Below are 13,168 nucleotides of genomic sequence, written 5' to 3'. Positions count from 1 at the left end.
ATGTTAATGAATCATGTTAGAGTTTGAGATTTTGACATGATAAGCTTAATGGATCGGATTAAAGTTGACCTATATAGTATAATATACATGTCTTGAGACAATACGAATACGACCCGTTAACACGATTTGACACCCCTACCACCAAGGGCACCACCAAGGGCACAAATGCTATAAGATAAATTCCATAAATTGCATATATTTAGAAGAACCTTCCAATAGGCACTTGATGACAGTTTCTCTGTTAAGATTAGCATCGAGAGAGGCAAGTTCAGACCGGGGAATCCATTCACCAAGTGCTGAAGCACCAGTTAAAACAAAATAACTGTCACATTTTAAAGACGGATATAACAATGCATGACACCACAGAATCTCTATAGTTGGGAAATATCATCAGTACCAAGAGATTCAAGGTAGATAATAGTTCAATGGCTACGTTAATAGAAAATCAAAACTACAAAGACACTGTCAACCTTTGCAGCATCTCAATCTCATGGACCTATTGACAGGCTGTGTTGAAACATTCCAAAGCAAGTTTAAGCAGCAGCAGCCGCCTTACACCCACTTGGGAGATGAAACCTCATGTAGACTGCGGCACGACTAATAGCTTTTCTTGTTTGGGCATTCTGATGCCTTGTGCCCAGACCGTCCACAATTAAAACAGGAACCTCCAAAGCCTCTGTAACGCAAATTCAGATATCTGATGACTTTTATGCAGATTTGAACTATGACTGTTAACTTAAATACAAAAAACTCACCAATAGAAACAGACCCTTGAAAGAGGTTTTATGGGGTATTTGCAGTAAAATAAAAAAAAAAACCAATGGTTAACTCCACCCTTGTAGACTGTCACTCGTCTAAGGAATGGGGCTTTAACTACGTCACCTTTATTTCTTGAGGGATGAAAATGCAGGCACTTGTGCTGCTGGCTCAGTTAAATGGATGAGGTGAATGTGCAAGAGTGACTTGATTCTCATTCTGTAAAGAACATAGATATTCTATATTTGCGTCTTTAGTTTAGTCCATAAAACAGATGTGCTAAACAGCCCTTCTGTTTTTGCAAACCTTTTAATTGTCAGATGTTCCTACCTAGTATCATTTACTACATAAGGGAATTGCCAATAAGTTACTTTGTAACACTTTCAATGCCAACTAACACGAGTTACAGAATTAAGGATATGTTCTTTTAGGAATTCACAAAACAGCAAGAAATTTTAAATGAGATATACCTGTCCCTGGTTCTTGACTGTCTACCTCCAATCAGCCAATCATCCCCACTGCTCTTTGCAAACCGCGACCAGCTGTTATCAGTTCTATAACTCCGATTACCACTCCTAAAAAAACCATCATCACTGTCAGAATTTTGACCACTGCCCCAACCCCGTGAGCTTCTAAGACTTCTCCGATCCCTAGATCCACGTCCGTTATTCCGATCCCTGCTAGAAAACCTGCCATAATAATCACTCGGAGGGCCATCATCTTGCAAGGCAGGCAACTGTCATTAAAATAGAAGAACAAAAGAATTCACTTCTATGTTGATAGTTTAATTCAAAGACTCAAACCCATAGAAAAACTTTAAATTAATCAAATCATAGCCAGCACATGCAACATATGTAGTCATGCATAAGCAACTATAATACAAAAGGGAAAAATCTATATCGACCTTGGTAATCTTGGAAATAATGTTTCCAGGTGGTGTTTGCCTATTCAGCAACTCGTTTGCAATCTCCTCTGGAAGATCAAAAACAGCACCTTGCACCTGATATAAGCAACAGCCATAACTTATACTAGAAAAATGGAATGCATTGATATAGAGTTACTAAAACAGAATAAGCAGTGCATATTTTATATACAAACCCTTTCATCAGCAATTAGATGTATTTTTCCAACTTGATCAGCGGCTGCAGGGTAAATGTCAGAAAGAAGCCCAGTGACATATCTAGCAGACAGGTATCTACTAGAATAAGGTGGATGTTGAGTCAATTGCAATGTAACCCATCCCTGCAATACAAGTAACAAGTATGAATAAATCATCAGAGCCCAATACAAGGCTGCAAATAACACCACAAAGTCTTAAGATCAACCAGAGAATCTTTTAGCACCATATATTTTAGCATATAAAATTCATGAATTCAGAATTTGCCATCTTTAGGCATCATGAAACTTCTGACATTGCAAGTAATGGCCCTGAGATTAGGGTTTTGGCATTCAAGGATTAAGCTGACTGCACTTTCCAAATAATTTTGTTTTTTAATAAGTTCCTTAATCAAGGATTTTTCTCTCTAGGAAACTATGATTAGGGGGATCAACCCTTTGATATCACACACCATACTTGGAACAGGTGGAGACAAGCTCAAGCCAAAGGGCCATTGGAATCACAGGGATGTCTTCATCATCAAGCAAATAGGAATTTTTCTTTTGCATACATTCGGTTGAGTTGAAAATCATTTGAACACAACTGAACAAACTGCATTTCAATACTCAAGAACTGTTATTTCCCGAAGGAGAAACTGTTGATAAGGGAATTTGAGGACTACTAAGCTTCAAACCGAAAATCAAAGGATCATCATTCAACTGCTAATATTGATGAGACCTTCACAAAAAATAGAAGAATCATTATTTACCTGCTCATGACTGATTAGAGACCGGGATGAAGGAGGTTGGGAGAATCCACTCAATTGTGCTAGTGCAGCTGCAAGAGCACTTATTCCCTGTTCTTCAATCAATTTTTGTGCAGTTGGCGTGAAAAACTCTATAGACTTGGCATGAACTCCAGTTAGAGCAGCAACTACTTGCTCAGCAGATGACTCCAGAACCTCTTTGATAGATGGTGGGCCAACAAACTCAAACTTGCATCCCACATCACGCTCAAGGGATCTCACTGTTCTCCTCTGGCTACTAGTAAACATGAGAATGGCAGTACCTTCTTTTCCTGCACGACCAGTACGACCAGAGCGATGCACGAAAGTCTCTGGATCATTGGGAAGTTCATAGTGAATAACCTGGAGAAACGGGTAAAGAGTGAAACAACAGAATTCCAACGCATCAGAAGAACAATCTAGAATCCTAATATTTGAGCGAAGTGTAAGGGTTGCAGATTTTTAATAAAAGCAAAGTCTTAAAGCTTGTAGGTGTAACAAGCAATTAGATGTACGAGTGAAGATTCCCAATATGAGCGAAAGTCTGCAACAGTTTCGTATCCTTTTTTTTTTTCCTTTGAAAATGCATTCTTATGATACTAGATTTTATCTTAGGAAGCACATGATACCAGAATCCACAAAGCTAATACATGAATTTTATTATCGATTATAAAGAAATTCCACAAACTTACTAGGTCAACATTTGGGATATCAAGTCCACGGGATGCAACATCAGTGGCGACAAGCACTGTGAATTTCCCTTGTCGAAATCCATTTAATGTTCTTTCCCTCTGATGTTGAGATATATCTCCATGCAATGCTTCGGAAGCAATGCTATTTGTTAATGCCATCGAGACTTCATCGGCATCACGTTTAGTCTGTGTGAAAACAATGGTCTTCCCACCCTTTGCATATACCTGAAAAGTAAATTAACACCCAGTAAAATGTAAGAAAAAAAAAAAGATCCCCTTAGGTTTGAAATTAAACTAGACGAGTCATCCACAGAGACACACTACTGATGCAATGAAATTTGACAACAATATATCCTGAAATATTAGAAAACTAGAACAAGAGATAATTATATTAAAAAAAAAAAAAAAAAACTAGAACAAGAGAGTAACCAGGAAAAAAAGTTCACAATTTTTTTTAAATAATGAATGTCAAATATTTTTTCACGTATATTTGACCTTGCCTTTAGAAAAGTAAAGAAAATATTCTATTGATTGAGAGGTATACAGACGGTTAACATGATTATAAATAAATCACATAAGAGTAATGGAAATATAGATTCAAATACACACAAAGTAAAGGCTAACAACTAATAAGACTTGAGAGAGATCTTCATTGTTGTGGACTTGCCAAATGGTCAAGGCTTTATGAATTATCAAGACTTCTAATTATAAATTAGATTACAAAACATCAGCTAAAATACTAACATATGACTGCCAACTCTTACTGTTATAAGGTCACTAAGAATGGTGCGCTTCGAAGTTGCAGTAGCTGTTATAGCATAAAGCTTTATCCCTTCAGCGAGCTTTTCATCTTGATCGCCAACCTATGGAGAGGAAGAGAAATGGACAAAAATAAGATTTGAAACTTAGGGCTCATTTGGACACAGAGATGAGACACAAAATTCTTAAAACTTTTTTTCTTTTGATGACGGGGGAACCACCCCACAGCAGAGCCCTTAGGACTCACCCATGGAACCTAAACCCCTGGGGAGACTAGCAGAGCAATCCACTGTCATGGCCTCCCACTTAAATTGCAGTTTGATGATTGATCCCAGGGGGAAATGAACCTGTGACATCGGGCTCATGCACACAAGTCTGCCCTTACCACTTGGGCAACCCATGGGTGGGTCTCAAAATTCTTAAAACTTCTCATAATTTTATTCCCAAACATCACTCAAACACAAAACACTTTTCAATTTCAAATCTTCAACTTTTTCATCTAATCATTATCCAAACACAAACCAATACAACTTTTTATTTAACATTTTCACTCTCATTTCTCAATACTCGATAAAACATCTTAATTTAAACCATTTAACTATTATTCACAGAATTCTAAGGGGTTGTTTGTGAATAGAGATGATTTCATCTCATCTCATTTCCTTCCCAAACAATTTTTTTTTTTTTTTATAGGTAAATTTCCTTCCCAAACATCACTCAAACACAAATATTTTTCAATTTCAAATCTTTAATTTTTTCATCTAATCATTACCTAATCATTACAATTTTCCCAAACTTCCAAACAAAATACAAAAAAAATTCAACTTTTTCAAATACAAAAATAAAAAAATAAAAATAAAATAAAAAATATTATAATAATATTTAAATTTTATAATATTTTTAAACTTTTTCTCTATTCTTTCTCAAAACCCAATGAAACATCTTAACTCAAACCATTTCACTACAATTCACAGATTTCTCATCTCATCTCATTCCCCAAACATCCCCTAAGATACTCCAAGTGTTCAAATGAACCCTTAATTTCCACTCTCACTTTGATATTGATGTTAAACATGGACATTATTTATTTATAACTCAAAGCATCATCAGAAGTATGTCATGTTTAACCATTACATATTGAGAAATCTGGGCCACTAGACAAAAGGCCAAACATGAAGATTTCTCAAATGCTATAAGCAAAAGCTTTAACCTAGCTGCTAACTTTACCCATAAAAGAATCTTTAAGTGGAAGTAAAAAAAAAAAAAAAGTGATTATCTTATCATGGGAATGTCACAACTTGAAGCTTGCATCAAGCATTACAACAAATAAAAAACAACTATCCCAAATCTCACAGTTCAAATCAAGTTGAATGGCAGTTCACATACTTTTAACTAAGCTGTGAACCAGTGGGTAGGGTGAGAAATTAAAATTACATCTGTAAAGAGAGAGAAAGAGAGAGAGAGAGAGAGAGAGAGAGAGAGAGAGGCACAAAAATCCAGATCACATTTTATTCAATTTGCCACATTGACTATCCAAGTGAACTGAGCAAACAGATCATAACCATGCGAATGAGGCTGGTCACATTATTTTTTTCTTGTTTTCTCGCTAGGCATCTGCAATATGATAATCATCTTGTGCTCACCCCTTGTGCTATTAGAAAGAACATGTCATGGACTATTATAAGTGATAGGTAAACCATACACAAGGTGTCCGTAAGCAACATTGATGGTATACCTCTCAAAATGTATACTATAAGGAGATGCTTATATGCCTTATCCCATGAGATTATCTAATCATGCATGATGTGGAGACATGAAGGTTCTGAAATTCTTTGGAGAATAAAAAAGAAATAATTTGTACCAAATCAATTGTCAACGGGTCATTCAAATATTTCCGTGTCAGTTTCTTTATCCAACCAGGCATAGTTGCAGAAAAGAGCATGCTCTGACGTGCAGGTGGAAGCTTTTCCAAAATTACTTCCACATCCTCCTCAAAGCCAACCGCAAGCATCCGATCAGCTTCATCAAGGACCAAATATTGAACTTCCCCCAGTTTGAGGCTGTTACCTTTTATCAGGTCGATTATTCGACCAGGAGTCCCAACAACTACATCAACTCCACGGGAAAGTGCATTCTGCTGTGTGACATAAGAAACACCTCCATAAACACATACAGTATTTAAATAAGGTGCAGACTCTTTAATCTCTTTTTCCACTTGCTTTGCTAGCTCCCGTGTAGGTGCAAGAACCAAAACTCTAGGAAGACGACCAGACCGCCTGCAAAAATATAAAGAATTACATGAACACCAAATGTGAAACAAATTTCAAGCAGTAGCTTTTAACATATTTGATATTGCAAAAACCTCTGAGACCCTCTTTGTTCGTCATCTTCGTAAAGGCGTTTAATAATTGGGATCCCAAAGGCTAGCGTCTTCCCAGTCCCAGTCTTTGCACGAGCAATGAGATCTCGACTTTCCAGTGCTGGGACTAAAACAGCTCTCTATATGAATAAAGGGAAAAATTATTTTCTTTATAGGCAAGGGAAAAAGCTATCATAGTGTATATAAAATCTTAGACATAAATACACACATACACACGAACATGCACACACACACACAGTTATTTTTTATGTAAATAACAGAATAACAAAGATAGACATTCAAAATAACAAAGCAAACAAGATTTGTACCCTAAAATAGAAGAGAAAGTAAAATTATAATTTTTTTTTTTTTTTGTAAGTGTAAAAGTGTAAAACTACCTATAAAAAAAAAGAGTAAAACTGTAAAACTTAATTAGAAGAGGAAAACTGGAAAATTCAGAATCTAGGAAATGAAATAAGAAGAGGCAGGTTGATATGTAAAGCCAACTTATTTTTATCGGTCAAGCCAACTTTAGCACTCACAAAATATCATATACCATCGAAAAGCATAGAGAAGGCATTCATCAGTTCATATTTATTCCGGATCATAGGTGTGCTTTACATAATGGTAGCATTTCATGAAAGTAAATTTTTGGAGCAACTAATTTGATTCAGTTAGATAATCAAGGACTGTGCTAAAAGAGTTTGAATACAAATCAAATTGATAAATTGCATACCAAAATATTATTAAGTAAAAAGCTATTGCTTTAGCAGCATCCGGTTTGCTAATATGACAGTTGATCATATGTACTCTAAGAAGCAATACTAATTCCACTGAAGTTGAGAACAGTAGAACTTATTCTAAAACCTAACAGAGCTATATTGAGCCATCAATGAAGTGACCTAGCCAACAATTGGTTCTTGGGTGGGACTTGACTTAAACTGCGTGCCATATCTAAAGTAGCTACTGGCAAAAAGGGAATCGTTAATTCTTCACTGCAATTGCCCGTCCTTCTCAGCTAGGGAAGTATGATAGGTCCTAGTCGAAGAACGCATGCATAAAGGAAGAATGGAATGCATTGAATCACAACATTACACGATAATCTCCACTGAGGGAAGGAGAATAACCACAGTTCAGAGTAAATAAACAGCACACCAAAACAGTTACATATTTTAGAGAAATAAACACACACACACACACACACACACTTGCACTTAGGAAGTTAAAAGTAAAAGTTAATAACACTTAGCATGCACGCGGCATGCTATACACGTTACAGCTGCTCTATTCATGTATAACTGCTATTCCTCAGATCTTTTTCCATTAACTACCCATGACACTCCTGGCTCCTGAACTCCAGCAACTTTATAATTTATTCATCACATTACTCCCATGCACTTATCTCCCGTATCTCGGGTTGGGTTTATACTTAACATGGCCTAAATTCTATCCGGTAACTTTGATAAAAAAAAAAAAAAAACACAATTTCCAACTTGCCTACTTATTTCTCGTCCTTGTTCCCACTTCCCATTAAGGTGGCTCACCATATAGAGAAGCTAGAGCATGAATTTTATGGGGAGGAATGGATGATGAGTTTAAATTCCATCTGGTGAAATGGTTCATGGAATGCTCTCCAATCTCAAAGGAGGTTTGGAAATTTGGAATCTCTAGGTTTTTAATAGCGCTTTATTGGGAAAATTGTTATGCAGATAGATACCCATTAGAAAGGGGGGCTGTATGGAGGACCATAATTGACTCAATTTTTGGTGAGGATTGGGGTGGATGGTGCACAAATGAGGTGATTGAACCATATGGGATAGAGCTTGAAAGCACATAAGAAGAGGGTGGGGGACTTTCTCTAGATACATTCAATTTGAGGTGGGGAATGGGTTTAAAATCAAGTTTTGGCATGACCTATGGTGTGATAACAAGCCCTTACAGGAAGTATATCCTGGAAGCTTTGGAATTGCGAGGTCGCAAGAAGCCTCAGTTTCAAATCTCCTAGAGCTGTCCAATAGCTTTTCTTAATGGAAGGTCACTTTTTTCAAAGCCGCACAAGATTGGAAAGTTGAAGCATTCACTGAGTACTGCAATCTTGTCTACTCTACTAGAGTGAGGGTGGGAGAGACACATAGGATCATCTAGAATCTGTCGAACAAAGGGAAGTTTTATGTTCGTGCTTTCTACAAGTCTCTCATACGAAACATAGAAGAATATTTAAAAGACTAAGGCCATGTTTAGATAGTGAAAGTGTTTCATCTCATCTCATCATTACAAATTTCCTAAATTCTTATACAAAATATAATAAACAATTCAACTTTTTCAAATCCCAAAACAATAATGACATTAAAAAATAATATTCTAACAATATTTTATTAAACTTTCATCTTAACTTATCTCATCTCAACTCACTATCTTAACGGCATCTAAGGCTCCCCTAAAAGCAGCTTGCTTTGTATGGATTGCTCCCTTGGGGAAGATTCTCACTCTCAATAATCTACGAAGACAAAGAATTATCATAATGAACTGGTGTTGCATGTGCAAAAAGAGTGGGGAGATTGTCGAACAATTACTTCTTCATTGTGAGGCTGCCATGCCCCGTTGGAATGAATTCATTGCTAGAATGGGGTCAGCTTGGGTGATGCCACGAAAGGTAGTTGATTTCCTAGCAAATCGGAGAGGAATGAGAGAAGCTTTGAAGAGAGTGGTCAATTAATGAGCTTAAAATTTTCTTTTTGAACACTTTACTCCATTGGTCGATCGTAATAGATTCCAATGGGCTGAATGTTCAGTAATTCCTTGTATTCTAGCATTCTAGTCAATCATGTATAGGTGTTGCTATTGTATATGTCCTATGTACCTGGGTTATGCCTATTTCTCATCAACAAAACTCTTATTTACTGATACAAAAGGCCTTTAGGCCTTTTCAAGTGGCTTATCAAAGTAAGATAAGAAAAGGCTTGATAAGCACAGCAAGAGACTTCAAGAAAAATAAATAAGCACAACAAAAAAACTAAGCTAGGTTGGGAAAAGCCCTCTCAGTAGCTCGAGTAGTCCCCGTTTCTGGTGTTTTAGTCACCTTTCAATGGTTCCCTTAATTATGTGCGAGTAAGTTTCCTACAAACCTATCAATTAGTAAAGCTAAAAACTCTTCCACGGGCCCCTGTCTTCTGCGGAACATGATGGAAGTTAGATACCGTATTAGTAGCCAAACTCTGCTTATAGCATCCCACTTCACAACTGAATTGACAATCATCAATAATTTTATTTTTTTCATTTTCTTTCTTTAAATTCCTAAATTTTGTTTAATGAAAAGTTATTTTCGTTCAAACAATTCAGGAAATTAAAAACTGAAAAAAGGAAAGTTGTTCAGGAAAAAAGGGAGAGAAGGAGAGAGAGGATGATATACTTGAATGGGGAAAAGGTGAGTAATCCCACGGCTCTCGAGGGTATCGACGAGACTCTGAGGCAAACCCAATTTGGAAATGGTGACTTCTTCCTCACCCACAGAGGCAGCAGAAGATGGTTCCACCTCAGAGTCATAATAGTCATCCAGAGAGTCTTCTGGGGAACCACCACTGAGGCCTTTGAATGCTTCTTCACTTAGGACCGAAGAATTGGGGGTGGCAATCGCGGACGGAACCAAACCGAGGCTCTGCTGCTTGAAGCCACTCCTAAGTGTACTGCCGGATTCGAAAGAGAAGGGCTTTTGGCCGGTGTTGTAGGCTTTCGGAACATTATTGAGGTGACACTTGTCCGATAAGGGTAACGAAAGCAAAGGCGTTGTTGTTAATGTTGCCGTCCTTCTATAAAGCTCGAGTGTTGGAGTTCTGTAAATGGACGAAACGCCTATGAAAGAAGCCATCTTTAAAAAGCAAAACTACTGTATTTACTATTTAGTGACAAGAGTGTGCTCGCTAAAAGTACTTAAATAATATAAACATATAAAATGGATAGAAACGGTAGAGATTCTGAGACGGTGTAGAGGGAATGGAGGCTTTTCAAAGGAGGCGTGGAGGCTTTTCAAAGAAGAAGAGAGGGAGATAAGGCCACAACCCTTCTGGAAAATGTATGGCCTTTGAAACCTCCACCTCGGTTGCTACTTGCTACACCACTAAACTTCAATGGAATTGGGACTATGACTCTAGTTGCGACCTGTGGAAGCGTCGTCTCGACCCATTGTTTTTCTCCTTTGTTTTGAAACACCAAAAATATACTTTCTAATCGTGTCATACCGCATATTATTATTTTTTTTATTTTATTTTTATCAAATATATGATATATAAATTATGAGTAGAAGAATTTCTTTAATTTAACAATAATAAAAAAATCAAGTATGGGGAATGATTAATATATTTTATCATATTTATTTTGTAATAAGTAAATTTATAATATGATGTACCATTTGAAACTAAATTAATTCATCACGAAATTTTTTGTAGTCCTTTTTGTATATTAATATTTTGTTAGGAAAATATGGATATAAGATATATTTGCATGCGCTTTACAAATTAGAGAATAAAATAAAATAATAAGGATGGAGGGATGTCAGTTAATTCTATCAAAGGGGCTCAACTCAAAAGCTCATGCAGTTGCTTAATCCCGAGATGTGCAAGCCGAAGCTCCCACAGCTACTTAATCCCGATCTTGAAGCTAAGGCCAAAACCACGATCTTGAATTGTGCAGGCAAAGTTAATTTGAGGAATGAGGCGACTAATCTGCTCTTACAAGTGGCCCAGCTCCCAATTTAGCTCAAATACTTCCGATTCGGAAGTAGCTAAGTTTTTCTTGCAGGCCTCCTAACTTTGATTCAACGCCAAAAAAAGGGTAATCGTTCTCCTTAAGAGAATTCTCAGCGGTGGCCAAATCCTATGCTACCTTAGCTTTCTCACCCTGAGCTAGGCTTAGCTAGGTGTTGGTTTCTCAACGTTCTTCCTCAGAGGCAGTCAGGCGGGTAACGTAGTCAATTTTTGCCTCTCACAATTTCTCCACCTCCTTTTGCGCTTCACTCAGACAGGTGGCCAAATTTGCAATTCCAGAGGGAGCCTCTGACCTCATGGTCTCCTCAGCCTCCATCCAATATGAAGTCCAGTTCGGCGTCCGCCTGGTCCATGATGTCATCTAATGAACTAGTTTGGGGCACTAGGGGGTTCCTCGACCCTTCTCCTTCGCTCGCCAAAAGGGAAGAGCTGGATGCGTCCAACGACTTGGCCCTAAGGCAAGCTTTCTTCTTTTTACCCTTACCTCTAGGAGGGGTCTCTTTTTTGCAACTGAGCACATGGGCTCGGCTAGGTACCATCAGGAATCTATTGATGTTGGTGGGCGTCAGACCAAATGGACCTAATGTTAGCGATTGCCCAAGATTGAACTAGGCGGATGCGAGCTTCCACTCTGGAAGACAACAAAACCTCGTGGTTAGGCTTGTTGGGAAAGGGCAACCAAGACACTTGAACGGGTAATTCCAGATGTGAGGCTTCATCTGTCGGAAATTCCCACCAAGGGTCATTAAAATACACCAAGGGTTAGGCACCAATTGGGCTGGAGCAAGACCCGAGACCTCTAAGACATTAAGAACAGGCAGCACAAACGGCAAATGAAGCCCCATGGTAAACATAGCTAAATATAGGACAACAGAGATTGCCATACCTCTGACGTCAACGGCACCATGTCGCTGGTTGGGTAGCGACAGCCCCACCGAATCGGGGATATTGAATTGGTCCCTCGCAACATCCAGTTCTTGAGGTGAGAGGGTGGAAACCCAGTGATGGTCTTCGACGATGGAGCTGGAAGTGTCTCCTTCGACACTAGGGTCAACCATAGCGCCTTCGCGATGGGTAGAAGACTCGTGAGGTCGCGAAGAACCACCTCCACGAGATGGGCTTGTACCTTTGTCTTTCCCGGTAGCCATAGATACACAAAAAACAGATGAAAGCAATGCAAGAAGAAAGAAGAGAGGGCTTGAAAGCATGAAGGGTTTCGGACGCAAGAGAAGGAAGGGAACACAAAGCTTGTACAAGAAGATAGGAAGTGAAGAAAAAAAAGCGAAGTGGCAGGGAACAATAAATACTGGTGGCAGTTGACAAAGGGGAAGGTGTATCGACTCTGACAGACATTTTGGGAGAATATCGAAGTGAAACCCCAAACGTTTCCCCAAGAATGAATATCACCGCATCGCGTGTGACAAGGACTCCTAGGGTAAACGGGGGGGCTTTGGCCCAATTCAAAAGGCCCAAAACCTCGTGATTTAAAAGCTCCATCACATAACGCATGATGAGGCTTCACGGTGTAATTAGAGGGGCGTCAATTAATTCCACCGAAGAGGCCCAACACCTCTTGGTTTAAAAGCCCCATTGCACGATGCACGATGAGGCTTCGTGGGGTAATTGGAGAGGCGTCAATTAATTCCATCGAAGGGGCTCAACGATATCTAGTTCAAAAGTGACACCAGACCATATGTGGTGAGACTTTGCAGGATAATTGGAGGGCTTTTATACCGCCATAAGGGCTCGTAGGGTGCCGCCTTGGGCCTGAGTCACAATGACCAAACAAATCACTACACTCAAGTCTCAAATCCCTCTAACCCGATAGAGCTCATGCCAGTTGGTTAAGGAAAGAAATGCCTGCCCGCTTATCCTGGGACAATTAGGGTATTCACTCATTCAAAATGAGTGGATAGCTCGAAAGTTCCTACATTCAAATTTCAAATAGTGGACAAAACAGTT

The 13,168-nt window shown here is 38.5% G+C and overlaps 1 protein-coding gene across 2 annotated transcripts; it reads right to left on the bottom strand.

Moving 5' to 3' along the window:
* Positions 1-258: 258 nt before the first annotated feature.
* Positions 259-10,566, bottom strand: LOC121246696 (DEAD-box ATP-dependent RNA helicase 3, chloroplastic). 2 transcript variants are annotated; one of them, XM_041144930.1, is made up of 11 exons: positions 10,454-10,535; positions 9,856-10,419; positions 6,450-6,586; positions 5,949-6,363; positions 4,093-4,191; positions 3,329-3,553; positions 2,622-2,999; positions 1,855-1,998; positions 1,661-1,756; positions 1,227-1,492; positions 259-676 (listed from the first exon to the last, which is right to left on the bottom strand). In XM_041144930.1, the coding sequence occupies exons 2-11, from the start codon at positions 10,309-10,311 to the stop codon at positions 598-600; spliced, it is 2,295 nt and encodes a 764-aa protein (XP_041000864.1). In that variant the 5' UTR covers positions 10,312-10,419; positions 10,454-10,535; the 3' UTR covers positions 259-597. The 2 variants fall into 2 exon arrangements, with proteins under 2 accessions (XP_041000864.1, XP_041000863.1); XM_041144929.1 differs by having other exon boundaries at positions 9,856-10,566.
* Between the last annotated feature and the right edge of the window lie 2,602 nt (positions 10,567-13,168).

The sequence above is a fragment of the Juglans microcarpa x Juglans regia genome, chromosome 1S (assembly GCF_004785595.1).
Source record: "Juglans microcarpa x Juglans regia isolate MS1-56 chromosome 1S, Jm3101_v1.0, whole genome shotgun sequence".
Classification (NCBI taxonomy): Eukaryota; Viridiplantae; Streptophyta; class Magnoliopsida; order Fagales; family Juglandaceae; genus Juglans; species Juglans microcarpa x Juglans regia.
The sequence above is the reverse complement of the archived record's forward strand: the minus strand, read 5'-3'. Positions and strand labels throughout refer to the sequence as shown.